We start from the raw sequence: 26676 nt of genomic DNA, 5'->3' as shown, positions 1-26676 counted from the left end.
CTTGGTGATTGTGCAAGGCTCACGAGCAAGTTCCATGTTCTCCACCTATGAAGGAAATATGCTCTTGAACCCGGTTTCTGGTATCTGGGCTGAATGGAAGGCCACCGCTGAGTATATGATAACTTTAAGTACCATGTTGAATGCAGGCTCTGCCATCCCAAAATGCATATTCGTCCCAACTCTTAAAATCTCTTGTCGTGGTCCAATAGTAGGTTAAGGAATGGCATGCATCCGGGAAGGACAGTGGTGAAGTACAACGAGAAGCTACATAATACCATCCGACTGTCTACCTAGTACCTAGGTAGGTAATCCGATCCGACGGGATGCACATCTTCTCTGACCGAAAAAATTAGGGCAGGCGTATTCAATGATTTGCTTTTGGTACTGTCTCACCTCTGGCTGCTTCGTTGGCACCGCTACCTCGATGATATCGAGTCGGATCGTCAATATTTCATGTTCAGCTCTACTCTTACCCGAGCAGCAGGGTTATCAGTACATAGCCACCTGAAGGCGGCCCAATATAAGGCCATAGCATCGGGTAGGATCCCATATCAGCCCCTGTATTTCCAGGGCGAAAATATATAGAAATGATCTCATGCTATGGCTTCGACGCAAACTTACTCGCTGTCAGAACTTATAGCCCTATTCCTACTAAAGCAGGCAGGCAGGCAACATAGACTAATCCACCCGAACTGACGGTTTAGAAAAACGTCACGTGTAGCTGTCGTAATAGGGGGTTGGGATACAAGTTTTGTCGCCTATGTTATGCACTAAACGTTTCATTGGGGGGTAGGTAGGTAGCAATTGGGGCATCCTATAAAAAGCCAACTCCCCAATCGCCAAGAGCAAACGAGATGTGTGTCGTCTTACGAAGCTCCAAATGATGCCCGATAGGCAGAATATACCTGCCCAACATTTAGACCACTACGGTTGGATCGAAACCCGCATGCGATATCCACGTTGATAGTAAAAGGATCCATTCCTCTAGTTAGCTTGAAATGGGCTCCCTCTTCTACATACCTCGGGCGTAATCTGCATCTCCACACGATGACCACATATTCCATTGACGGTCTCGAGGCTCTCCTCGGAGAACTCGGTGTAAATGTACCGATACCTAGCTTCATCGAATCGGAAGTCTTACGGAGACCTATTGATATATATCGAAGTTACCTGGCAGATACAGCTTCAAAAGTGCTCGAATGTGACGCATATCTCGCATACGAGGCTATACAAAGTGCAAACATCAAAGACAACAGCGACCTAACACTCGTCTTACCGAAGCTCAAATTGAGAAGCGACAAACCAAAGGATCTCGCTAGAGAGGCGTTTATTAAGGTGATACATAGACAGCATGCCCGCACACCGAGTTAAAGCTCATTCATTCGCGATCCATAGTTTTCGTCGACGCCCTTGTTCCAGTTACCGCTACCGGATGGCGTTCATCTACGATTCGTCTTCTCGACCTCGACACTGCCTCGACTCATCCTTTCGTACATTGACGATCGCATGGAACAATATGGTCGAGTCGGACTATTGGGCGATCAAACAAAGACTTCCGCCAATGGTATTCCAAAGAAAGCGGTCATAGAATTCTCGTCCCCGAACCTCGCAACCGAGTTCAACTCCTCCCACCTTCGGAGCACAATACTCGGGGCGCAAATTGCAAATTTGTACGAAAGCGCAGGATGGGATGTGGTTAGAATGAACTTTCTAGGTGATTGGGGGAAAGAAATCGGGTTACTTGGCGTTGGTTGGAACAAATTCGGCTCTGAGGAGGCTTTCCAATCAAACCCCATGGGGCACCTGTATGAGGTATACGAAAAGATTAGCGAACAATTCAAACCTGAAAAGGATGCCAGTCGCAAAGCGCGCGACGAAGGTCGCGGTACAGCTGAAATTGAAGGAAAGGGAATATTTGCTGAACGAGATGGCTTTTCTAAGAGGATGGAGGATGGCGAGCCGGATGAGGTCAACTTCTGGAAACGAATCCGAGACGCCACAATCGCCTATTACACCGACACATACGAACGTCTCAATATCAAATTCGATGAATTTTCTGGTGAGTCCCAGGTCAGTCCAGAATCTATTGCAGAAGTCGAGTCCGTCCTCAAGGAAAAGGGGATCTATCAAGAAAGTGATGGTTCTTGGATTATCGACTTCAGCAAGCACGGACCGAAGAGCCTGGGCGTCTCTGTACTGCGGGGTAGAACGGGCAGCACATCCTACTTACTCCGAGACATCGCTGCTGTGCTTGATCGCAATAAAAAGTATTCATTCGATAAAATGGTCTACGTCGTCGCAGCCGACCAAGACGTCCATTTCCAGAAAGTCTTCCAGGCTCTCAGATACATGGGTCATGATGAATTAGCGACGAAACTTGAACATGTAAGCTTTGGAAAAGTACAAGGCTTATCACAACAGCTTGGCGAAGTCCACCTACTCAGCGATATCCTGGACTCGTCAATCAAGCAGATGTCAGAGGCACTTAGCTCTGACCAAAATGACCATCCAGGGATAGACAACTCCGATAAATCGGCCGAGATACTCGGAATCACGTCTTTGATTGCCCAGTACTGCGGTTCCAGCAAAAGAACTACCGGTTACAACATCGGTACCAAGAAACTAGTTTCATTCGAGGGCGAAACAGGGACAACTTTACAACTATGCTATGCAAAGATCAGCGAGTCAGATACGGATGAAGCAGTGCTGGCTAACGTTGACTACACACACTTGCAGGATGACCTTTGGACAGAAGTCATTCGGGTCATAGCCCAATACCCTGACGTCGTTGACGTGGCATTTAGAAGCCATGAGCCATCTGCGGTACTAGCATATTTATTCCGCCTAAGTGAAGAGCTTGGTAATTGCCTAGAAGAAGAGGAGGAGGAAGATGACAACGGCGAAGGTGATAACGGCGAGAATGGTGGCAGCGGCAACGATAATCACGCAGCAGACTCTAGAGATCCACCCGAGGCCATCCTAGCTCAGGCTGTTCTATATAAACACGCGCGACAAGTACTAAAGAACGGGATGGCAATCCTCGGGATAACTCCAGTGGTCTGATCGAGGCAACGAGGTGACCTTTTGAGGGTATAGTCTAGGTACACTTGCTCATTAGGATCTACACTGTGCTCAACTAGACCTCGGTACGATTAATTTTGGTAATGATATCAAAATATTGGCGTAAGTCTCGCAGAGATAAAGGTAAGAACTCTTTTATTATTGCATGCAATGTTATTCTGTGAGAGCGCTTGAAATTGGGGTTAAAGACGATCACAATTGGGTCAACAAAGAGAGCCACAGGCCCTGCACAGTTACTGGCAAATACCCCTAAGAACGGTGGCTTATTTGGATTTTTACTGGATACCCTGCCCTGTACACAGAGCCACTTAGAAGGCTAAGACACGAATTCGTGCAACAAATTTTGTTATGGAGAATACAATCGCTTGACAAAGAGTAAGTACAAGTATTATATTTAGCAACTTTATCATTTATTATATATTACTTAACGAGATATCGTCTAGATATCAAACCAAGCGCTAGAACGTAGTGAAACCCTGGTGTGGTACAAGCCCCTCCAACGCCAATATTCAGAATTCATTCGCTTAGGATGACTTACTATTACCAGTTTCTCCCAACTTCTCAACCGCGGTATCCGGCGAATCGGGATCATCTAGGTCGGAATCGGACATTGATTCCAAATGCGTGGAAGCCTTGCCAGCTACAGGTATACCTATTGCCTTTAGGACACCACGCATGTTCTTTTTCAAGGGCATAGCTTTCGCCATTGAGACATCAGCGGCAACGGAGCTCTGAGCCTCGATATCGTCTTCTACAGGAGCTCCAACAATGAATACCTCGGGTTCTGTATAGTTATCTTCGCTAGCCCGTTCCTGCTTTCCGTGAGTGGGGTCAGCCCGATTGAGGAGGACGTTCGGATGTATGGAGGCCGCCATTCTGCCCAACTCAAGATCCATAAGCTTACTGTGCTGACGGCGGAATTCCCACTCCCAATCGATAGGAGGAATGGCATCGCTAGCGTTGAGATCAAATGAGTCTCTGTTGATTCCGGCGGAAATAGTATCGACATCGTCCTCATCTTGAATACCAAACTGCTCTGCGAATTGTTCTTGTCCGTTCGCTTGCTCGTTCTTCGCACTCTGCTTACGGAAGGATGCCAAGTATAGTATTACTGCTGTAATGAACATGACACTGACACATACAACAGTCACAATCGCAACAACGTTCCAGCTACACGGCTCATCTCGCTGAACAAGGCGAGAGGAAGTACTGTTGCGTTCGCTGAGGGTTGGAACGCCCGTTGCTTCTGCCACGGGCCACCATCTAGGTATCACACCCGAAGCGATAGAACCCGAACCGGATGCAATGTAGGCCGCCATATTTACATATACTGGTCTAAATATTGTCAATCCTCAAATGAAACGAGGAATTTGTTGATTCATATAAACATGAATTGTCAATGGAAATTTCCTGTCGCAACCTACTTACTTTTATGCGCGTCGTTTGATTATTGTTTGAACAATCGCTATGTTATGAATCCATTGTCGCCTAACAATGCTCCGTATGACAATACACATGAATATCGGAGCAATGCCCTATCTTTGTCCTAGTCGAGCAAAGCGACTATGTCCTGGACAAAACCTGTGTTAAGAGTCATGCTACTAATTTCTAGGTAGATGTAGTGGAGGCACGATTGGTTTCTGTCAGTCATTTCAGCTAGCCTACGTACTAAATTGTCCTACAGCTCTAGCCGGCGACTTTTCGCCCTATAGAGATGAGTCATCTCACAAATATGAGGGAGAGCTGGAAATTTATATAAGGCTTTAGAGAATACTCATTCCTAGAGTAACACAAGACACGCCTTGTATGAAATTCAAACCCGGCTGTTGTCATCATGGATATCTCGTGGGAACACGTGGAGACTACCCTCCCATCTCTCCCACTTCCTCCCATCTCTCAACGTCAACCGATTACTACGGAGCGACTCGTGATTCGACCTATGCGAGAAGATGATCTCGAGGGATACTTTGAGCTACGCCGTCAACCAGAAGCGATGCTGGGCACCGCACTCGGCAAGCCTGATAGTGACATCGACGAATCTCGACAAGCTATGAAAGTCTTCTTGCCAGAAAATGAGGAAAAGTCATTCCTATTCGGGGTTTTCCTCAAGTCTACAGGCGAACTCATTGGCGAGGGTGGCGTGCATAATATGAAACCTTCATATTGCAGCTGGCCAGAAATTGGGTACAAGTTCAAGAAAGAGTTCTGGGGTCAGGCATACGGGACTGAGTTCCTAAAGGCATTTATCATCGCTTGGTGGAAGATACCACGTAGCACCGCAGGCAGCCACCGGGTCTGTTCTCCGTCGGTTCAGAGGGCAGGGAATGTAGCCGCGGAACAATTATTTGCTTTGGTGGTTGAGGATAACATTGGAAGTCGGAAGCTACTAGAGAAGCTCGGATTTGTAGAATTTTTATCATCGACGGAGCCGGATACGCAGGTGCATCGGTTAGGTCAACCAGTGACGTTGATAGGATATCGTCTCTCTGCACCAGAGTCCAGTGGGAAATGAGTGTTCCAGTCTCATGGAATTATATGAGAAGATAATAAGTACCTACATTAGGTACCTAGGTACTTATAGTGACGGAACGGAGCTCGGAGATTACGGATCGCGCCGGTGAATGGACTCGGGTATCGAGATCAAGGATGTAGTTTCCGTTTTCTCAAATACGGTACGCTAGGCTAAATTAAGTAATTACCTTGAGGGAAGGAAGCTGTGATACGGTCGCGCAATGGTTGCAGGATCTGACGTAGAGCCCCTCCATCCTTATTCTTTTTCTCTTTACTTACAAATAAAATTGCGAACTTCTTCAATATAACTCCTTAGGCATACATCTATAGCTCTGTATTTTGGTATCCTCTTTATTTCCCTCTTTGACAGTTTACCTACATAAATATTCATCCGATGTTCCCGAAACTATAACTATTAATTTGACTCATGGTCTCTCTTACATAGCCCTAGCTTGAGTCCTTACCTAACAATCCCTTCCTCCGAGAGCCTACGCGCCAACTATCCACACGACCCTATACGATCCAACAGTCCACGATGATTAAACCCCCAATCATATCACCATGATTGTAAGAGTAGTCTCTCGGGCTACCGCCACCTATCCGAACTGCCTGGGCCTGAATAGATACCAATTAAGCCCATGGATCTCATCACCTTCACGAAGCAGCACGCGAGTATTCACGACATCCCAATGTCTCTTACGAACCCCACAACCCGGCCCTCCGCAGGGCGCGAAGACAGCGCCAAATGCGCAACCGAATACGACGAAGTTAATTCCGAATCCCCCGAAGAAGCCGGCGAGTGCGCAGAAAGACCCTCTTGCTACCGATGAGAAGAGCGCGCAAGAGCAGCGCAGGGCTGATTGGACTATAATGAAAGAGATGGCTCATTACCTGTGGCCCAAAGATAGCGTGAGCACCAAATTGCGCGTATCGCTGGCTGTGGCGCTTCTTATCGGGGCTAAGGTGCTGAATGTGCAAGTACCTTTCTACTTCAAGAGCATTGTGGATGCCATGAATATCGATGTGGGGGCTACAGGCGGCACTGCTGCCATGATCGCGGGAAGTATGATTGTGGCATACGGCGCAACACGAATAGGGGCCACTGTATTCCAAGAACTGCGAAACGCCGTATTCGCTTCCGTGGCGCAGAAGGCTATAAGAAAAGTTGCTTGCAACGTCTTTGACCACTTGCTACGCCTCGACTTGAGCTTCCACCTTTCCAAACAGACTGGTGCCCTGACGAGGGCTATCGACCGAGGTACCAAGGGCATTAGTTTCCTACTTACCAGCATGGTCTTTCACATATTCCCGACAGCACTGGAAATTGGCATGGTTTGCGGTATTCTAACATGGCAATACGGCGCGAAATATGCCGCCATAACGGCCGTCACTATGACTGCGTACACTGCTTTTACAATATGGACCACTGCCTGGAGAACTAAATTCAGAAGACAGGCTAACGCTGCGGACAACAAGGCTTCAACAGTACAAGTTGACTCCTTGCTCAACTACGAAGCTGTAAAATACTTCAACAATGAAAAGTTCGAAGTCGCTCGATACGACAAGGCGTTGACTGAGTATGAGAGAAGCTCCATTAAAGTCGCAACATCTTTAGCCTTCCTAAACAGTGGCCAAAACATTATCTTCTCAAGTGCTCTAACAGCTATGATGTACCTCGCCGCCAACGGCGTAGCAAGTGGCTCTTTAACTGTCGGTGACTTGGTTATGGTCAATCAGCTCGTCTTCCAGCTCTCCGTACCTCTAAACTTCTTAGGCTCGGTGTACCGAGAACTCAGGCAATCTCTTCTTGACATGGAGACATTGTTTAACTTACAAAAGGTGAATGTTAGCATTAAGGAGCTCCCCGATGCGAAAGCACTGGCACTCTCAAAGGGCGGCGAGATCAAATTTGAGAATGTCAACTTTGGATATAATGCGGATCGGTCCATTCTTCGAGATCTTACCATGACAATACCCGCGGGTAAGAAAGTCGCTATCGTAGGACCAAGTGGATGCGGAAAGTCCACGTTACTGAAACTTCTTTTCCGATACTACGACGTCGACAACGGGCGCATTCTTATCGATGACCAAGATGTTCGCCATGTTACACTCGAATCGTTGCGAAAATCGATTGGCGTTGTTCCACAAGATACCCCTCTATTCAATAACACGGTGGGACATAACATCAAATATGGCGATATGTCAGCACCTGAATCGAAAGTCATAGCTGCTGCGAAACGCGCTCATATCCACGATATCATCTCGAGTTGGCCTACCGGATACGAGACTAAAGTCGGTGAGAGGGGTATGATGATTAGTGGAGGGGAGAAGCAACGTCTTGCAGTTTCTCGATTATTATTGAAAGATCCCCCTCTATTATTCTTCGACGAGGCCACCAGTGCGCTAGACACGCACACCGAACAGGCGCTTATGCAGAACATCAACAGTATCCTTCGAGAAAAGGCGAGGACAAGTGTTTTCGTGGCCCATCGATTGCGGACTATTTATGACGCTGATTTGATTATTGTGCTGAAAGAGGGAAGAGTCGCCGAACAGGGTACGCATAAGGAGCTGATTGACCGTGGAGGCTTGTACTCGGAACTCTGGAGTGGTAAGTAGTCACAAAAGCTTGGGCACGTTTCCGGACATTTTACTAATTGATATTGTGTGTAGCACAAGAAACGCTGTTTGATGCCGATGGGGCGGAAAGAGAAGGGGCAGTTAGCGACGAAGTGAACCCCGAAACGAGTTCTAATAAAGAACAACCCCGACGATAATGGCTTTATGAACCACACGTAAGCTTTGGAAGGATGAAGCTCCAATCCCAAGAGCGTAGTCCCACCGATGAGGCTGCTTTTGAAAATGCGCCCAACTGCGATATGAAGGTATCACCTGCGGTGAACATGTACGATGGTTAGAGGGTTAATTGGCTATTGTGTAGATCTCAATAACATAAAAAGGATCACAACTCAAATCAACAGTTGTGGGTATGTTCAGGCTTTAAGACCTCTATTTGGAACTTTTATCAACTCTGTGATGCTCATACCCCATTTCCCGCATGGGAAAGACTTTAGCCCAGAGTCAAGCGTTTAAGTAAACTCTAATGACTTTTGAACCATTTTGATAATCAGAATTTGAATAATCGTGAGAGGATATCACAAGGTCTCTCAAAGTAGCAAATAGCACTACACCCATCCTCGGCATTGCGATATAAGCGAGCGCATCTAGCCAATACCCATAATGTCTAACCGGCAGTACCCGATTAAACCAATCTGCAAGCCACCGCAAATATATTCGTAAAAGTGCAGTTCATCGGGTTCTTTGGCGTACTCCGAACTTAGTCTATACCTTACAAGCACGTCCTCATGATGCGTCGAGGGTTACATCACACGGTTACGTATCCCTGTCCGCTTACCTCTTAGCTCAGGTGTCAGTTTTCCCAGACCTTGGCCTAGATAACCTTCCTATCCCAGCTTTCTTCTACGTAAGTAGCCAATGACCGACTTTCTATACCCGGAGAATTATATTATAGGAATTATAGATATGGGTAGGTCGCTATACTATTATATATTACATGGCTTGCTGTCGATTACGTTTGTCCCATCACGGGCAACACACCGTTCCGTTTAGAAGTAGGTCATGCGGTCTTTGTACATAGACGTTTGTGGCAGATAGGCGAACGCTCGTGCTCAAACGAAGCGCAACCCGCGCACGGGTAGATAAAATAGTTACGATCTAGACTCCGAGCGGTAGTTATTCTGAAATGCGTATATTTCATCTCGTAGTACCTCCAGCATGTCTCCTTGACCTTTCTATTCTCTTCTTTCTCTTCTTGGTCGTAACGTCCTAAACTTGGTTCATGATGAGGGTATCTTGGCTTTTCGTAACAATATGCGCCGGCGTCTTCACCTCGGCTCTCGGACGGTACGTAGGAAGACGAGCAGATGTGCCGACTGTGGATCTGGGATACGAGATTCACCAAGGTTCTGTTAATGTAAGTTACTTGTATCTATTTTATGTTATGGTACATGTTGGATACACGCACCCCATTTTCACATAATACGCTTAACACCTACCGGGGGAAGTCACTGACTGGTTGTAGACCACTGGCGACTACTACATCTTTAGGAATATCCCATACGCACAGCAACCGGTCGGCGATTTGCGTTTTAGGAAGCCTGTCGCAATAAAGGATTCAGGCCAGGAGATCAACAATGGAACTGCCGACGGAGATGCTGTTGTCATGTGCCCACAGGCATACCCACAATGGGCTATCAATCTAATGGCGGAACGCGGTGGAGTCAGCAACGATGCGATGGCAGATTTACTCAACAATCAAGCTGGGCAGACAGAGGCTTGTCTAGTGCTTGATGTCTATGTGCCAATTGAAATTTTCAATGATGGTCCAGCTGCCGACGGTAAAAATCCACATCCTTCCGGTACGATTAGTGGCAACTAACAAGTATTGTAGCTTCGGTCCTGGTATGGGTCCATGGGGGTGGCTTCACATTCGGATCCAAGACCCTTTATGGGAACCCAGCCGGCATCATAGCTAGGTCGCGACGTGACGGGGAGCAGGGTATCATCGTGATAGCAATCAATTACCGTCTAGGCATGTTCGGCTGGTTATCCGGCAATGACACCACGCCGAACCTAGGATTATATGATCAACGCCTCGCGTTCGAATGGGTTCAGGAGTACATCGCGTTGTTCGGTGGTAACGCGGAGAAAGTAACGGCCATGGGCGAAAGCGCAGGCGCTTCGAGCATCGTCCACCATATCACCGCATACGGCGGGGAACAACCGGCCCCATTCAAGTCGGCAATCCCGCAGTCCCCCGCGTTCCAATTTAATATCAACTTCACCGAGAATTACGATAAGACTCTGGCAGAAGCGACAAGGCAGGCTAATACAGCTATTGATAGCGTGAAGGATCTGAGCAAGTTATCGACTGACTTGCTTCGTACCATCAACCAAGCAACCGTGACGACGGCGCCGACTGGAACCTTCGGTTTCGGACCCGGACCTGACGGCACATATGTGGTAGCCATACCGCAGGTACAGCTATATCAAGGCAAATTCGACTTAGCCGTAGATGTAAGCAGCAGTCTTCCTTTCTCTTACCTCACAAGTTTAAGCAACGCGACCGAACTAACATCGCACTATCAGCTCCTCATAAGCCACACAGCCAACGAGTCCGTCTCTTTCACACCGTCCAATATCCTCACCTCCGCCGACGTAGAATCCTATGTCCGCACCAGTCTCCCTGAAGCCTCCGACGACACCATACACACGCTTCTCACAGACCCAACATTATACCCAGACATCCTAGGCAGCGCCGACTACCCATGGACAACCGAATTCGAGCGAGCCGCGCGTCTAAGTTCGGATATCGGATTTGCGTGTACGGCGCGGTATCTATCACTCGCACGCGATAACGAAACTTTCGATTACCTATTCGCGTACCCGCCGGGTTGGCACGCGGACGATGTACCGTACGTATTTTACGACGGCGACATGACGACGTTGGATGATGGGTATCCAGTGAACGCGGCGCTAGCGTATCAATTACAAGATTACATCGTCGCGTTTGCGCGAGAGGGGGATCCGAATATAGGACTTGAAGGTACGGCTGTGGAATTCCCGGTGTATGGACCAAAGGCGAGGATATTGGAGTTGGGATCTGATGGCGTCAAAGAAAGGGGCGATGACTTGAGTGCCGTGAGATGCGAGTGGATACAAAAAGCTATGGTTGATGGAAAGTTGTGAGCGTAGTTTTTGAATACCTATAATCATATTATTTTATTACGATGGCTGGGAAGAAAGACGACGAGATCCATGTCAACTTCAAGAGGACTACCTCTCTTGATGAATTCAATATGATACTTACATATTAGCGTTAACTATTCTTCTATACGGAAGATATTCTGCTATCCGTACAATCCTACAAAAGCCGAAACTGTTTGTCATCGCTGTTCGGCAATATGAATCCTTCACTTGTGACTTTCAGCACCCGTACAACATAACTGGATCGTCTTCAATTGTTCGTGGTAGCTCTACTACTATGTCGGACGTGGTGGGTTGGGCATTCACGACCCTGTGGGCTGCGCTGGCTGTTCTCGTGATTTACTTATTTCGAGTAAACCAGCTTCTCAGCCAGACACCAGCCGAGGTCCGGAAGCTTTCGGGTTCGCGCTGGACAGAGAACCAACTCAAGGAAACCTATCAGAAATTACAGGAGAAGCCAATTGACTATACAGATAAGCTACCGCCAAAATTGGAGCGTCGATACGTCGTCACCGGTGGTTCTGGTGAGTGAATTCACCCAATCTTCGATTCCGTATATCAAGCACAATGGCTACCGAATATTAAACATACTGCTTAGGACTTGTCGGTGGCTTCATAGTGCTTCAGTTATTAGCTCGTGGCAACCTACCTGAGAGCATCCGAATCATCGATATTCGAAAGACTGAGCGCAATGACATGCGCAGTGGACCCGCAACGAAGGTTGAATTCGTGCAGACGGACATCACTTCGCTTGATTCTGTTGAAGCAGCCTTTGGACGCCCGTGGCACTCCTCCGTAGCTCATCTACCCCTCACTGTGTTCCACACGGCTGCTGTTATCCTAGCTTCCGAGCGGTCTAAATATCATTATGCCTTCCCGGAAGCCGTCAATGTGAAAGGTACGAAAAACGTACTTGCGGCGGCGCGAAGAGCGGGCGCGGATATCTTTAGCTCTACCTCGTCCGGTTCTATCTCTATCCGGCCCGTAGAACCGTGGGTTGCGCCTTGGGAACGTTCTGCGCGACACTTTTGGCAGATTTTAGATACGAAGGATTTCTATGCGCCACTAAGAAAACGTGAGGGATACTTCGCCAACTACCCCGCTTCGAAAGCGGTGGCGGAGAGACATGTGTGCGAAGCAAGCGAGACACAGTTTCGCACAGGTTGCATTCGTCCTGCGAATGGCGTTTACGGAAACCCAACGGATAATACCGTCGGTGACCCTCTAAGTCGAGAAGTTCTGCCAACGTGAGTCTCCCGCCGATCGATCATATTTTGCATCATGTATGGAAACGCTTATACAAGAACCAATAGTTGGGTGCCCCATATCGTGCAGAGTTTCGTACATGGCGCTAATGTTGCTATTGCCCATCTGCACCACGAGGCGGTCCTCGCTCAACCTTGGCCAGAGAGTGCCAGGTACGCGGGTCGACCGTTCGTGGTTACGGATCCGAATCCACCAATAACATATAACGATCTGTATACGGCGATTGGGACACTTTCAGTGCATCAGTTTCGGACTATTAAGGTGCAGCCTGTTGTCATTCTCTTGCTCGCCCATGCGGTTGAAATTTATGGCGAGTTACCTTACAAGTACCCATTTTTACGCAAGGTATTGCCTGAGCTGAAAGGCGATATCCGACATCTCAAGCCGGGGATTTTCTCAATCTGTACACATCTGGTCGCATCCAACGAAGAGATTGGGAAACCCATTTCTCAAGGTGGGCTTGGGTACACCGGTGTAATCACCACGTTAGAGGGTATGGTGTTAGAAATTCTGGAATGGAATAATGAACACGTGAACGATGTCAAAACTCGCAAACCATACACGACATCAATTTCGTTGGCGGAACAGATCCAGAAATTGTGGGCGGTAAGTGGCAGCCATGTCTCGAGTTGACACCGAATCTGTAAGATGCATTATTCTAGAAACAATTCATGTCAGCCCGTTTGCATATCAATACCTTTCTAAGATGTATTTAACTCTTGAATGATACTAGTTTTAAATGAACATGACCGATTGGTGATGAGATCTAATCATGATCTATCTGTGCGGTGGCTTTGCATGTATCGACGTCCGAGAGTTGTTACCGAATTGGATGATTTTGATTTATGCGCATAGATGTTGAGATGCAGATGAGATGATGTGCTTCTTTGAAATCCCACATCAACCTTTGAGTTAGAATTACTGTAAGGATTAACACAATAGTTAACATTCTTTGAGATGACAGACCCGAATTATTAACTTTTACATTTTACTCTAAGTGGAATAAGAGGTGGATGTAAGTTACCGATGACAGAACCTTCGGTACGTATGTGGAGTTCCTTATGTCATTCCAAGTGGAGGTATTTCCAAAGGTACCTAGGTAGGTACAACTCGATATGTACTCGTGTGTAGTTGCCGTATAATTGTGCCACTTCTTAAATTAGTGTTTTTATGAACCAGTCGGACTTTTTATTCAATCAATACAAACGATATGATAGACATTAAGCAAGATTGAATAATATGGTACTGTAAGATCCAATACATTCTTTCATTAAACACTTACGTATGTACATATGATACACATGTTCGATCAAAGGTGGCTGTGTATCACGAGACTATGTTATGCATCTTGAGTAACCCCAGATTCCCTTTTTCATGGAGGTGAATTCTTTCTTCGCGTTCCTGACAATCCCAACCCAATTCTTTCTTTCCCGACCCCCTTCGCTAGACTTAACAAATCGAGATGCATCCATGGATCTTGTTCTTTCCCAATGGTGTGAATAGTGTACAGCGGCCCTTGCCTGAAACGTGGTCTGCCCCTGCATTGGTTAGTAGCCGCTTAATCCTAATGGGTAAAGCCTTATGCACGTCGGATAGGTCGATAGACTTATCAGGGTAATCAAGGTGGGACGATGTGGGGATTCATGCTGGAACGAATGTTCATTCTCACGCTAACACCGGGAACGCTCTAGCTTTGGTAAGAAGCGCCCCATTTCCCGCCCTGTTCGCGTGCCTATTAGCGGCCGGCTCAGTGGCTAAACAGGCTAGACACTGCTACATGCTGCGTGGTTTAGGGGGGAAAGGCCAAAGTGTAGGTACGCTAAATTCAGGTAGTCTTAGCGGGTTCTTAGCTAATTGTAGCTGAACCTTGGTTCTAATGGTTCCAATGGCTCCAACGTTGGAGTCCACTGGATCACCGCCGGTCTTCTTTCTCTCTTCTCTAATATTGTAATAAGACTTTCTCTTTCTTCCCCTGTCAATGATCTTTTTCTTCTGCCTCTTCTCCCCCAACCCAACCTCCCATTCCTATCCTTTCCTAGGTTAGCTATAATACGAGTAACATAACCGGAGAACACAGGATTGTTCCCATTCATTCGTTTATACAAACGGGTAGATTCCGAATCCACCGAGAGGAACATATCGATCGGTTTTCATACACACTCCGTTCTCTACTTCACAAGACTCACGCTTTATACCTACATAATAAAAGACGTTGGGACCAAGCCGTGTCACTGGCTCTCCTATAATTTGGACCAAGTCATAATAGTATCTGGACGCTACGCCCCATACTCAATTACTCGAAAGTAAAGAGGTTGGAACAACGCAAGTCACGATGCCGAGCCTTATCGAAAAAATCCAAGCCAAGATCGAGATCTTCCGACTCGAACAGCGGTACACGCGCAACCGCCACCGGCGCTCCGCTTTCATCAGCAATGCTATCTATGTTGATGGCGAATACATCTACCAGACACCCAATACTACCGGCTCTTCCACCAACAGCAGCAACTCCGCTTCTTCGAGCGCCGCCTCATCACCTATAGAAGAGAACAGGCGTCACAGTGTTGTTATCGAGCCAGAGACTCGAACACCTACACAGAAGAAGCGATTAAGCAGATTCTCATCCATGCCCGGTTTCGGATCTTCAGCGAAAAACAACACCGGCCGAGATTGGAGACCAAACGAAGTTGACGTAAGCGAAGTGCGGTGATCGGCATATATTGCCCTCGAATCGTCAATCGTCCCAACAAAAGGGGAAATAAGAGAAATTAAGAGAAGACAATGCTAGGCTGGTGTATATGGTGTATTGGGTCTTTGCTGAAGAATTGCTTCTATTTGGATATACCAATGAGAGATTGTGGCTCTATCCACGACATACCCTCGCGGGTTCTCACGACAGTCGTTCTTGGCGCATTTTCTTGCTGTGTATCATCAAGCACGGGGTATCATTAGAACCTCAATTGTGCTGGAGCATTTCGGTAAAAGGGGTGGCGCTCTGATACGAATTTTTCAAATGTATATATTATCGTTTTGACGACCAGGGACAAATGAAACGTTATTCACAAAGCACACGACACTCGTTTTCGTTCTTGGAAGATTCTAATATTGCTTTTAATTTTACTACACCGTATTCCTGGTGGTTTAGCTAAGTCGGTGTCTCAATTGTCATTCCATAGGTAGTCTTCAGCGTAGTCTAAGACAATAAGTTAAACAATGACGTTCGAAGTCATCAAAATGTATCTACTAGAAGAGATCTCATTGCAACGGTACAAGTCCAAGCTTCTTTGCCTTTCAGGAAGGAGGGTTGAAGTATTTCCCAATTGGGTACAATTGAAAATCCTCCTGACCACACGTGGCTCCATACCGGTACTATACCCCCTTTTATATCCCGACACTCAATCTGAAGTCAGGCTAAATATATCACTTTCGACGGCTTGCAACGTTCAGGGTGTTTGTTAACATGATTTCGGTAACCGGTAGGATTGCATGTATTTGAAAAAATTAAGCCTATGATTCTAGAATAGGGGCTTGACTACGCTCGTGTTCATCCACCTCCAAGCATGCAAATGACGTTCCTTCAGCCTCTCGATCCTTCGCTTCTGTCGATAAGATTGCTGATCCTTCGTCGCCTACCAGACATCGGCGGGGTCACCTTCAGAAAAGTCAATAAAACTAGTGATGTTCTCAAGTACAATGTTGTTACATATTTATACATATTGGAACAGCCATGCTATATGATATAACTTCCAATTGACAACCTATAAATCTATACCTAGTTCCCAGCCCATGGTATAACCCTCCTCTATATCCTGAAGCCCAGTTCAAGTTGAGCCGCAAACCGGGCGGCGTTGTCGCCTTCTTCCGTCTTGTCTCATTGTTTCCACGTTTAGACCTAGTTGCTCGTCACCAGTCTATTTCAATCAGATAATTCGACATTTAAGCGTCTTCGGTCTCGTTCGTGTGCGAGCGCGCTCCAATGATTCCTCTCCTAAGTTTGGGGGCTGAATTGAATGTTAGCTGAAATTTCTTGGAGTGGTCAGTTTGGAGTAACCTACAGGATGATCGCTTCTCATTCTCAGCATCGGTGCAGTTCATATCTGCTCGTGCAACTATCGAATCATTAATCGCCAATTCAATTTGAGATCAGGCTAGATTAACAAAAACATACCCAAAGATCGAGCCGCATTCTCGTCTGAAGAGTTAGCGTTCGCATGGTTTCGCGCAAACACTATTTCCATTAGTTGGCCAATTCAACAACACTATTCGGTGAGTGTTAAACATACGAAGAGCGCGAGCCTTGTTCTCTGCAGCGGTTTCAGTTGAGTTTGCGTGGTTTCTTGCCTCTATTGAAGGGGTTAGCATCTTCTCAGGTAGCGTATGCTAAATATTTGTACCTAAAGATCGAGCGGCATTCTCGGTTTCGTTCGAGGCTCTGCTGTTTACCCTAATTCTGGGTACTAGCTCTAGTGCTCTGGCTGTGATATCCACGGCTATGAGTATAATTAGCGACTATCTCCAATATAATCTAAGACGATGAGTTAGGAACATACGCGTTGATAGAAGCGATCTCCTCTCGTTGTGGAATGTTGGTGTGCCCGCGACGAAAGAGCCAGCGGTGGCTAGGAAGAAAAGGATGGCGCCGAAGTTCTTCATGGTGTCTGATTATGTAGTGACTGGTTGAATTTTTGGGTATTTGAGCTGATAGGGGACGTCCTGGTCCTGCGGTACTAGATGACTACACGAATCTGGGTCAGTGACCCAAAGTGAAGCAGATCAACCCGATAAACTCACATCAAGGTGGTTTCTGGCTATGCAACGCAAGAATGCAAACAAAAATGGTAGTGGCAGAATGGAATATCTTGAGAACTACAGAACCAATTTTCTAAGACGACTAAAGGGAGTTAATATACACAACGATCAATGAGCAACGCAAACCCAGCCACGAGAAAATATTATGGAGATATTGTGATCGCCCATCGTCAGTACATCCTCTATGATCAATTGAGATAGGGAGGTTCCTGGGATAGAACAGACCCTCTTATCTTCCAAACATCGGGTCGGCCAGGTCGCGTAGACTTGGCAGCCACGAAGCGTTTCGACGTTCGTTTATCTTCTACCGACTCGTGGGGGGGTTGTAACTCAGCCGCAGTGTATGATATCGCTGTGTTATCCTTGCGTGCTGCATGCGCGCGGTCGCGGATCTACTTTTTTCTTACCTCGCCCGTGGTATAGAGCTTAACTCAACGCTGTGACAGGACGACATCAGACGAACGAGGAGCCGCAACGTTGGTTCCCTCCCGCTCCGCGGCGGGTCGTGGGGCGGGCGACCCGGTGGTGTTTCCCCTAGGCGCTGACCCATCCGCGTTCAACTACCTTATCAGGAGAGAACGGCACAAATTCGCTGCTCGTTGGCTCACGATCAACGTACATCAAACCGGACCGGTCCACAGCGCAAAACTTTCCTGATAACTCAGTGGTGGGTGATCATCGGTGAGAGGAAATCGAAGGGGGCAGTGTTGTGACATGATCGGCTTGTCTATCATTGCTGATCGCTCTAATTGGTGGTTATCAACAACCATTCTCAGCCTCTTACTCGCTATCTGCTTATCAATGACTCCCTACTGAGTTGGCTAATTGGATATAAATCAAAGCAGTTGAATTGACTAGAACTGAAGGGAGGCTGGGGATAGTTCTGGTTTCTGAGTATGAGTTGTTCAACAATAAGTGCTGCGTTTATTTGATTTGTGGGAAAATGGAAATGTCTCAATCCCTTTTAAACTGTGGCGTAATGCAGGTGTATTTTTGCGTGTCACAAACCTTACGTGGTATTTTACAACCGTTTGAACCGTTTAACATGATGCTGTTCTTGTCATAAAACCGCAAGTAATACCTCTTTAGAGAATCGTCTCAGCCCTATGCGACTACTCTGATACAGTGATAAGCATGTAAAAATGGATTCATGACGTCAATTTAATCTTCAGATCTTCTCGTTTATGAAACTGAAACAATGCTTGTTAAAGAGGAGGAAAGAGGCACTTAATAAGGGGAGAAACATAGAACGGCGGAGTAAAGTTTGGGACCGTCTGTGCTGTGCCTCTATGTGGAATTCCGTTTTCCTCTCCCTCCTACCACCCCAGCCATTTCCATTCTTTCATTCTTCATTTTTTTCCACCCCAAAACACAACACCAACTAATTTCACATGCGAATTCGAAAACCCCAACTTCAAAATTCATAAGGCGATGATATAATAGGCCCAATTAATAGGAAACAAATCTATTATACCAATCCCCCCACCCTCTGACCGAAACCTTGATAGTACAGCATGTCCTCACGAGGCTACGGAGATTTATTCAGAATGCAGCGGATTCGATTCAGCTCACACCTGGGTAATCAAGGATGGACACATAATGAATGGGACATATTACTAATCCGAATCCTGCCGCGTGTATCTGTTTCATTCCCCCGCATGCTTTTCTTCAATTCGTTGTGGATGAAAACGCAGTTGGATCTGACGATGTGTAACGACTACTGACCCTTTGAGTGAAGCTAATGCGTATGGTTGTAACGAATACCATCTGACGAGTGTTTACCTGAGTTCATTGACGTCTTTTCCAAATCTACTCAATCAAATAGTAAGGACGAGATCCAACCACATGGCGAAGCGTTTCTTTCGAACTCTTGGGCGGTCGCGTAAGCAGGAAGATGATTTAGACTCCGACAGTGGACATTCGTTTACGGAGAGAAGGGCTGCCTTACGTAGTACGAATTTTTCGGGGGATGAGCTCTACTCAGAAGAAGATTCAATCTACGAGCCATTAAATATCTCCAAATTCGAAACCCGATTCTTGAAAGTTATTCGAATCCCACGTAATCCCACCAAACGCATGAGTTTCGAGATAGAGAAGTTCTCCCTCTCCCGTCCACCAAATTACCTCACCTTATCCTACTGCTGGGGCGATATAACTCATCTATCGTCTATTAGGGTGAGTGGGAACAAAGTTTATATCTCGAAGAATCTGGAATCTGCCCTTCGCCATTCGGGGTTTGAGCCTGGGGATTATATTTGGGCTGATGCTATTTGTATTAACCAAGATGACGACAACGAGAAGGCTCACCAAATTGGACTCATGGGTCATATTTATTCAAAAGCTCAAGAAACAGCAGTTTGGTTGGGCGAAGAAAGCCGAGATACACCACACGCCTATGATCTCATTACCGAAATCCAAGCTCTCGCCAGTAATTCTCATATGAACTTTATCCCGAGCGATGAGTTTGCATCGGCTCTTCGAGATACGTATTATCCTATACGTTCGCTCCGTGGTCTCTATGAGCTTTTAACGAGGCCCTACTGGGAGCGCGTATGGATTATACAGGAGATAGCAAAGTCTCAAAAGGTTAAAGTGAGATGTGGCACTTACTGTTTTGATTTAGCCGCTCTGTTAGCAATTTCCGAGCATGTGGACGACTTATCCAAGCATAACCACACCCTAATTTCTGCCATCCAAGAGTTCCGAGAACAGGAAATTAGCGCGCAACGAGGAGGTCTACGTATGCCCTTGCTACAAGCATTGATAAGAAGCCGTCATTCTCTTGCGACCAACCCTCGCGATAAAGTCTATGCTCTGCTCAACTTGACTAGAGATGGTAACGACTTAATCCCAATGCCATCATATACCGAGTCTGCCGGAGAAATATTTAGGGATCTCACGATGACGTTTCGCCGCTCGCCATATGCGATGGAATCCATAATATTATCACCATGGGTCCCTTTGGTGACAAAATCCAAGGCACACTCTTGGGCCGTTGATTGGGCAGATCTCGCGTTCAACATACCACCTTGGTTGGCATCAAACATATCTACCAGGTATATTGCACGTTCAGGAGAAGAACCAAATAAACTGCTTGAATTCTCAAAAGAATTAAGAGTTCGAGTAAAGCAGCTCGTCAAAATAGAGTCTATCAGCGATGCTTCGATGGCGTATGCGGTCCAGCAACAAGTGCCGGTAGAAAAAGCACCTAGTATCATGATCTCGTTCTGCTCCACGTTATGGGGTACATTCTTCTCGAAAACCCCCAAGGTTCCCCATGCTGAGCTTGTATGGGCGTTGGTCTACATAATAGCATATGATCGCTCTCAGACGAATTGGGATTCACGCCGTAGAGCGGCCCACACCCAAGATGTCATAAAACAATTAAGCTGGCTCATAGTTGACTCGTTCCCTTTAGCAATATGGGCGAGGGAATGCCTCAGCAACAGAACAGCTTTCTTCAGAGAATTGGCCAGCACAATGCCAACAGAAGATGCGAGAACGTTCTACTCACTTAGAGATGAGCATGGTATGCAGTCTACTGGGATCTCCTTAAGTGACAAGATTTCCCCTTTAAATCCCCTCCATGAACTGTCAGTGGGTGCCATGCACGTCTGGGATGAGCTCTTATCGAGTCTCGACATGAGACCTGAATACGGGTTCCAGTTTGCTATATGTAATGGAGGTGACGTCGTTCTTGTGCCCTACGCAGCAAGAGAAGAAGACCGGATATATCAGGTCCACGGTTGCCATTTGCCTGTAATCCTACGGAAGAATTTCTTCATAGGAGAGGCTTGTATTGGCATAGATTCTGATGGCCATTGGATCGCGGCTCGGGACTATCCACGGACTGCAGAGGCAGATACGACGAAATATCTATACCTGCGACTCCGGAGAGGGACAGATGATGACTGAAGCTAATCTAATATGTTAATTTCCTTGCATAATTGTATATCCAACTACGTACCTTCAAACTATTTCCTAGGCTTGGTGGAGTAGTTGCGACCTGAGTGTCTACCTGTCTTTGCTCGAGATACATCTTCCTAGAACCAAATTACCAACCTATGCGTGTAGCAAGCATGAAATGCAAGTTGACTGGCGAGACGTCAGTCATAGAAGGGGTGTGTGAAAAAGATGCATAAGTAATTCCTCATACAATTAGTCATCGTAATACTTAGGTAAGGGAGCTTCTACCTATCGTGTAAGGACGAGTCCATCACCGGGCATTAAATGAGTTTATGAAGGGCCGATTAATTGTTTCGGGCATTACTTCAAATGGTCATCTTCTAGGTAATCTGAAGATCTGACACGAAAAATGATGTCGTTACCAAATCTCCAGACGAGCCGCCAGAAGAGCTGACATACACCTGAAGGCGAATGAGAGTTCACGGAGCAGACGCTATACCGTATTAGGAAAACAATCTATGGTGCTTTAGCTTGATTCTTGTTTATGCGGTGCAACCTGAAATAAGAGATATGTACCGGCGCATACACTGTGCTGAACTGGCCTCGCGACTAAGGAGATATCTTACGTCCGGCCCTTTTTTTTTTTAGGGAAGTCTTCTATGTTTGTGACGTAAATATATTGGTACGGTAATAGAAAAGAGAAAGAAAAAAAAAACAAAGAAAAAAGATGCTGAATCATCGAATGTGTAACAATCAGACTACCTAGCTACATAGAGTCAAACGGTCATTTAGATACAAAAGCAACAAAGATCACGGACGGCACGGGTCGTTCGGGTAATTTTCCTAAAGCAAGTAACGTAGGCGGCTCCATTCCAATTGGAGCGTTAGCACCTTCGTTACCTAGACATAGAATTCGTCATCTAACCCGCTATCACGGGTCACTCAGGACTAACATCATGACTTGTAGCGCCCCTCATCTTCATTTAAGTGGCCGAAGCTCCACAACTTCAAGCAAGCTTTCTTCAACTTCGTCCCATCCAACCGCCCAAACTCCGTTCGCCCCTAACGCGAAAAATCCGTAAATTTACTATCCTAGGTAGCCTATTAAGTCCTATTTCGCGTCCGGCGACAAGAGCATACAGCACTGTCTCAGCCTTCGTGGGGGCCAAGTTATCTCCATACTCCGAAGCCGAGTTTTGGACTTGACTAAGTATATTAACTAACCTGCCTCAACAACGTCCAGCTCTGATCTAAGTAGGTCTAGTATCGAGCTTCAACAAGCAAAGGGGTTTCACTACTTATACTTTCAACTAGTCGGATAAATCCCACCTATCCCTTACATACCTACAATTCTTGCACAGCATATATCTACCAACTCGTAGATATATACCTCAAACCTCATCCCATACCTCCTAAGTAACACAAAACAACCCCAAAAATGGCACCCCTCTACAAAAAGGCCCTCGTCATCGGCGCCACATCGGGCATCGGACAAGCCTTCGCCTCGAAGCTACACAAAGACGGCACATCCGTCATAGTGACAGGGCGGCGTCGCGAGCGTCTCGACGCCTTCGCGTCATCACACCCCGGTTCCTCATCCGCAGTCCTAGACATCACACAGCTTTCCTCGATCCCGTCCTTCGTCAGCACCATCACAAAAGAGCACCCGGATCTCGATTGCGTGATCCTAAACGCAGGAATCCAACGCCGGTTCGAGTTCTCCCAACCTGAAAGTGTGGATCTGACCACCTTCGATGACGAGTTCACCACAAACTACATTTCCTTCGTACATTTCGTCGTCGCCTTTCTACCCTTTCTGCAGGGGCTCAGTAAGCAGGGGAAAGAAACACATATCGTGTTCGTGAGCACATCGCTCGCTCTGCTCCCTACACTAGTCCGCTGCCCCGGGTACTGCGCGAGTAAAGCCGCGCTGCACAGTTGGATCACCACCGTGCGCCAACAGTTAATCGATGCGGGGTACGCTAATATCAAACTGACCGAAGTCTTTCCGCCCGCCGTGCAGACCGAGTTGCATGATACCAAGCACCAGCCCGACTTGGTGAATGGTGGAGATTTGGGTATGCCGTTGGATCAGTTCATCGATGCTATGTACGCGGGCTTGGAGAAAGGTGATCAGCAATTCGCTGTGGGACCTGCTCAGCAATTCCTTGAGGAAGGCGGTTTTGAGGCGCAGAGGGTTAAGGCGTTCCAGCATGGACATCTGGTGACTATGGGTGCTGTGGGCAAGTTCTTGAAGAATGCGAACTAGGTTACTTACCAGTATGTCTTGGAATTAGTATAGGTATGTGGAAATGAATGAATAAAATGGTTTCCTTAATAGGTAATAATATTCATAGATTACATGGCGTACGCAGGGACGCAATAAATACTATGTTTTATGACCACCGAACACCCCTTTTATGTGATCGATCATCTCTCTCTAATAGAAAGTACACACAAGTTACCGTAACGCCGAGCGCCTAACAACTATCCGGTACGCCTGCGTGGCTGAACAATCGAGTCTAAATGTCATAAGTCATTTCAAAAGAAACCCCCACACATTAGAAGTCGGGTGGATCTACAACATCTGCAGCATCACGGATCTTTTGCGAGATATCCTCAAGCTATAGAGCGAGTTAGCATATCTGGGTTCGTGCTTGCTTCCACTAGTATTGTAACATAGGGAGTGGAATGGAGAAGAGAAGACTTACGTGTTCTTCGCTGAAGATGGAAAAGTGGTGACCGTCAATATCAACGATTTCCTTAATAAAGTTGCCATTCTCTTGGACGTACTTGTCCCAACCTAGGAGGCGGAGGTCTCTAGTGTAGTCGACAAATGATCCGTTGGGATTCCTGTTAACGAACTCCTTGGCGCGTAGCAGAATGGTAGGTGGAACGCGCAAGTTATCCTCGGTCCAGCGAGGCAACTCCCATTCCTTAACCATCATACGGGCGTGGGTCATGTTGAGGTCGACCTTATCCTTCAGTTTCATGGTCTTGGATTGCTCAGGGGTTAGTACCACGTGGTCGGAAGGCAGCGGGCCCCGGATTTCTGTTAGCGTCTTGGGGTACACCGTGTCGATCATGATGATGCCAAGCACACGGAATTTGGGAGCAGAGAGCGCGCTCATTCCACTAGCAGCGCTGCTGTCGCTGTCAGTACTATTGCGGCGACTGCTACTGCTCCGGCTGCTACCACGACTGCTGCCATTGCGCGCTGCTAGGGCGATCCGATGTGCCATCTCCAAAGATAAGTGTCCACCCAGCGACCAGCCTGTAATTGCATGTTAATACAAATTTCATTCGTATGTGAAAATGGGTCAATACATACCGCCTAGAATGATGTCACCGCCTTCAGGTTTAGCCTTGGCGAGAAGGTCAACGTAATGAGCAGCCATCTCGGCGATGCCACCGTCCCACCAGCCGCCCTTGTGTAGGTGAGCATTCTCAATACCCCACAATGGGCGGTCAATGTTGTCTAACAGGTGGTAATTGAAGGTAGTACCACCACCATCGTGGATAAGGAACAATGGCGCCGGTGGTTTGGACAACAGAGATGTGTGCTCCGGTGCTTCATCGTAGATGAGCGCGGGATTCGCAAATGCGTCGTAAATAGTACCAGGCATTTTGTGTGAGTTGAGAATGTGGGGTTAGGTAGGTGAATTAAGGAAGAGGAGTAAAGGTGAAGGTACAAAGTGTTGGTGGTTGTAGTAAGCAACCCTTTGAGGTGAACGGATGGATGAGTGAGACAAGTGAGTGAATTAATGAAACGTCAATAGCTGTTGGCTTGGTATTGTGAGAAAGATTGATTATGTTCTCTTCTTCCTCGGCTGTTGATTCATCTACTCATTCATCCGTCCAAAAGGTTAGGCAAACAGATAAGAAAGTAGGTAAGTTAGGATCAATCATCGAAATCCAAATTGTAATCCTTTTTGTCTATAGAAAACAGATGGTCGTGTCTGTGACTACAACTTGTAAGCGGACCTGACAAGGAACAAATAGGGCGGAGAAGCCGATGAAGCCCCGGTGGTTGGCGGATCGGAGAAACAGGAAACGAAGGACACCAAGTAACGAGTTTGATTGGGAAGTGAGGCTGATGAAGGTTTTGGGTTTTTGGGGTGATGTTCAAGGCTTACTCGGAAAGGTTATCCGACTCTATTATGCACCTCTTGAGTTTATTTTCTTGGAGACTAGAAGTAAGGGACGAAAAAAAAAGGAAGTAGTTCCCCTGGGGAGGATAAAAGTTTGTGTGACATCCAACATGTGGCCTTATTTATTAGTCGTATTGCGTTGATTTACCCTATATACAAGTGTACATATGCGCATGTTGTATACACGTGAAGCTACTGCCGTCGATGAATTTGGTGAATGCAAGGGTCCCTACCCACATAATTGGTACAACTTAGGAAACTATCTAAAAAGGTACTTAGGTACATGCATATGTAATGTTGCAGATAAGGCCCTGTAGCCAATCGAAAACCTGCATATGCACCTCTAGAGAAGGAATACATGACCTGGAATGTTCCAAGGTTCCATTCAGCAAATCCCATACACAATTTTTGAAGGGTCGTCACAAGTAAATACATAATTGTTAACCGAGGACCCCTCATTGGAAAGAAGCGCCCAGGCTGATATCCATGGATAGAATTTTACTCAAACGTTAAAAGAAGTTGGAAGTCCCCTCTGTTCCTTCTGTTGATAACGCAAATCCAGTCAATCCGTACGATTTACAGGAAAGAAGTATCATCATCCCGCATAATTATCCCAGCCAGCCCAAGTGTAATTGCGTCAAGTATTTACATGTACCCCCGTTTTTTAAGGCCCGCATTTTGCGGTGCTGGGTAAGGAGAGACTGCCCAGGCAGCCAGGTGCCCAGGTGCTGCCGGGACAGGGTACAAAGTGGAGGTACTCGATCGTCGGTACCTCTCCCTCGGCGCCTAAACATATGACACACATAGGTACCCCCGTAGGTACATGCATCAATGACATGATGTTGCGTATTGAAGCCCAACGTGATGAGAGAAGATCGTACGCCGAAAAGGAGTGATCGTACAACTTGAATAAGTCGTTATCGAATCATACAAGATGGAAAGTTCCACCCGGAATATTTTTTTTTTTTTACCATGTGGCTTTTCTATTAGGAACATCTTAGACCCGTCCGACTTGGCTTCCCTTTTTGAACGCCAGGTACCTGGAATACCTAGGTACTTACTACCTAGTTCGGAGTTACGGGTCCACGGACCTTAAATCTTTACTAAAAATAGGCAAGCACCTACGCAATATGATGTTGTTTAGTTCATAATAATAACGTGAGACGGC

The 26676-nt window shown here is 46.6% G+C and overlaps 11 protein-coding genes across 11 annotated transcripts; 8 read left to right on the top strand and 3 right to left on the bottom strand.

Annotated features, from left to right (window-relative positions):
* The first annotated feature begins 818 nt into the window (after positions 1-818).
* Positions 819-3517, top strand: F4822DRAFT_413470 (arginyl-tRNA synthetase). The gene is made up of 2 exons (XM_051459052.1): positions 819-1335; positions 1396-3517. Exons 1-2 carry the CDS (start codon positions 1048-1050, stop codon positions 3061-3063), a joined length of 1956 nt encoding a protein of 651 aa, XP_051311345.1. The 5' UTR covers positions 819-1047; the 3' UTR covers positions 3064-3517.
* Positions 3518-3540: 23 nt separating this feature from the next.
* Positions 3541-4658, bottom strand: F4822DRAFT_347650 (uncharacterized protein). Its single transcript, XM_051455910.1, has one exon. The coding sequence runs from the start codon at positions 4398-4400 to the stop codon at positions 3606-3608; it is 795 nt and encodes a 264-aa protein (XP_051311344.1). The 5' UTR covers positions 4401-4658; the 3' UTR covers positions 3541-3605.
* On the top strand, positions 4658-5840 carry F4822DRAFT_347657 (acyl-CoA N-acyltransferase). The gene has a single exon (XM_051455911.1). It carries the CDS (start codon positions 4916-4918, stop codon positions 5591-5593), a length of 678 nt encoding a protein of 225 aa, XP_051311343.1. The 5' UTR covers positions 4658-4915; the 3' UTR covers positions 5594-5840.
* A 31-nt stretch (positions 5841-5871) lies between these two features.
* On the top strand, positions 5872-8732 carry F4822DRAFT_413467 (P-loop containing nucleoside triphosphate hydrolase protein). Its single transcript, XM_051459051.1, has 2 exons — positions 5872-8203; positions 8266-8732. The coding sequence occupies exons 1-2, from the start codon at positions 6154-6156 to the stop codon at positions 8367-8369; spliced, it is 2154 nt and encodes a 717-aa protein (XP_051311342.1). The 5' UTR covers positions 5872-6153; the 3' UTR covers positions 8370-8732.
* An 87-nt stretch (positions 8733-8819) lies between these two features.
* Positions 8820-11509, top strand: F4822DRAFT_347613 (alpha/beta-hydrolase). The gene is made up of 3 exons (XM_051455909.1): positions 8820-9586; positions 9695-10010; positions 10064-11509. Exons 1-3 carry the CDS (start codon positions 9452-9454, stop codon positions 11359-11361), a joined length of 1749 nt encoding a protein of 582 aa, XP_051311341.1. The 5' UTR covers positions 8820-9451; the 3' UTR covers positions 11362-11509.
* On the top strand, positions 11510-13415 carry F4822DRAFT_347611 (NAD(P)-binding protein). Its single transcript, XM_051455908.1, has 3 exons — positions 11510-11903; positions 11978-12626; positions 12693-13415. Exons 1-3 carry the CDS (start codon positions 11657-11659, stop codon positions 13276-13278), a joined length of 1482 nt encoding a protein of 493 aa, XP_051311340.1. The 5' UTR covers positions 11510-11656; the 3' UTR covers positions 13279-13415.
* Positions 13416-14441: 1026 nt separating this feature from the next.
* Positions 14442-15922, top strand: F4822DRAFT_413455 (uncharacterized protein). Its single transcript, XM_051459050.1, has one exon. It carries the CDS (start codon positions 14978-14980, stop codon positions 15350-15352), a length of 375 nt encoding a protein of 124 aa, XP_051311339.1. The 5' UTR covers positions 14442-14977; the 3' UTR covers positions 15353-15922.
* A 559-nt stretch (positions 15923-16481) lies between these two features.
* On the bottom strand, positions 16482-17853 carry F4822DRAFT_347582 (uncharacterized protein). The gene is made up of 7 exons (XM_051455907.1): positions 17434-17853; positions 17193-17377; positions 17037-17132; positions 16926-16985; positions 16811-16870; positions 16698-16751; positions 16482-16643 (listed from the first exon to the last, which is right to left on the bottom strand). The coding sequence occupies exons 2-7, from the start codon at positions 17293-17295 to the stop codon at positions 16579-16581; spliced, it is 438 nt and encodes a 145-aa protein (XP_051311338.1). The 5' UTR covers positions 17296-17377; positions 17434-17853; the 3' UTR covers positions 16482-16578.
* A 1213-nt stretch (positions 17854-19066) lies between these two features.
* F4822DRAFT_347560 (HET-domain-containing protein) lies at positions 19067-21542 on the top strand. The gene has a single exon (XM_051455906.1). It carries the CDS (start codon positions 19297-19299, stop codon positions 21364-21366), a length of 2070 nt encoding a protein of 689 aa, XP_051311337.1. The 5' UTR covers positions 19067-19296; the 3' UTR covers positions 21367-21542.
* A 747-nt stretch (positions 21543-22289) lies between these two features.
* Positions 22290-23683, top strand: F4822DRAFT_413449 (NAD(P)-binding protein). The gene is made up of 2 exons (XM_051459049.1): positions 22290-22567; positions 22616-23683. The coding sequence occupies exon 2, from the start codon at positions 22796-22798 to the stop codon at positions 23624-23626; it is 831 nt and encodes a 276-aa protein (XP_051311336.1). The 5' UTR covers positions 22290-22567; positions 22616-22795; the 3' UTR covers positions 23627-23683.
* F4822DRAFT_413446 (alpha/beta-hydrolase) lies at positions 23684-25618 on the bottom strand. The gene is made up of 4 exons (XM_051459048.1): positions 25494-25618; positions 24689-25322; positions 24069-24631; positions 23684-23981 (listed from the first exon to the last, which is right to left on the bottom strand). Exons 2-4 carry the CDS (start codon positions 24981-24983, stop codon positions 23919-23921), a joined length of 921 nt encoding a protein of 306 aa, XP_051311335.1. The 5' UTR covers positions 24984-25322; positions 25494-25618; the 3' UTR covers positions 23684-23918.
* Positions 25619-26676: the final 1058 nt, after the last annotated feature.

The sequence above is a fragment of the Hypoxylon trugodes genome, assembly GCF_022578975.1.
Source record: "Hypoxylon trugodes strain CBS 135444 unplaced genomic scaffold F4822scaffold_8, whole genome shotgun sequence".
NCBI classification, from domain to species: domain Eukaryota; kingdom Fungi; phylum Ascomycota; class Sordariomycetes; order Xylariales; family Hypoxylaceae; genus Hypoxylon; species Hypoxylon trugodes.
This window is presented reverse-complemented; position numbering and strand designations above follow the sequence as displayed.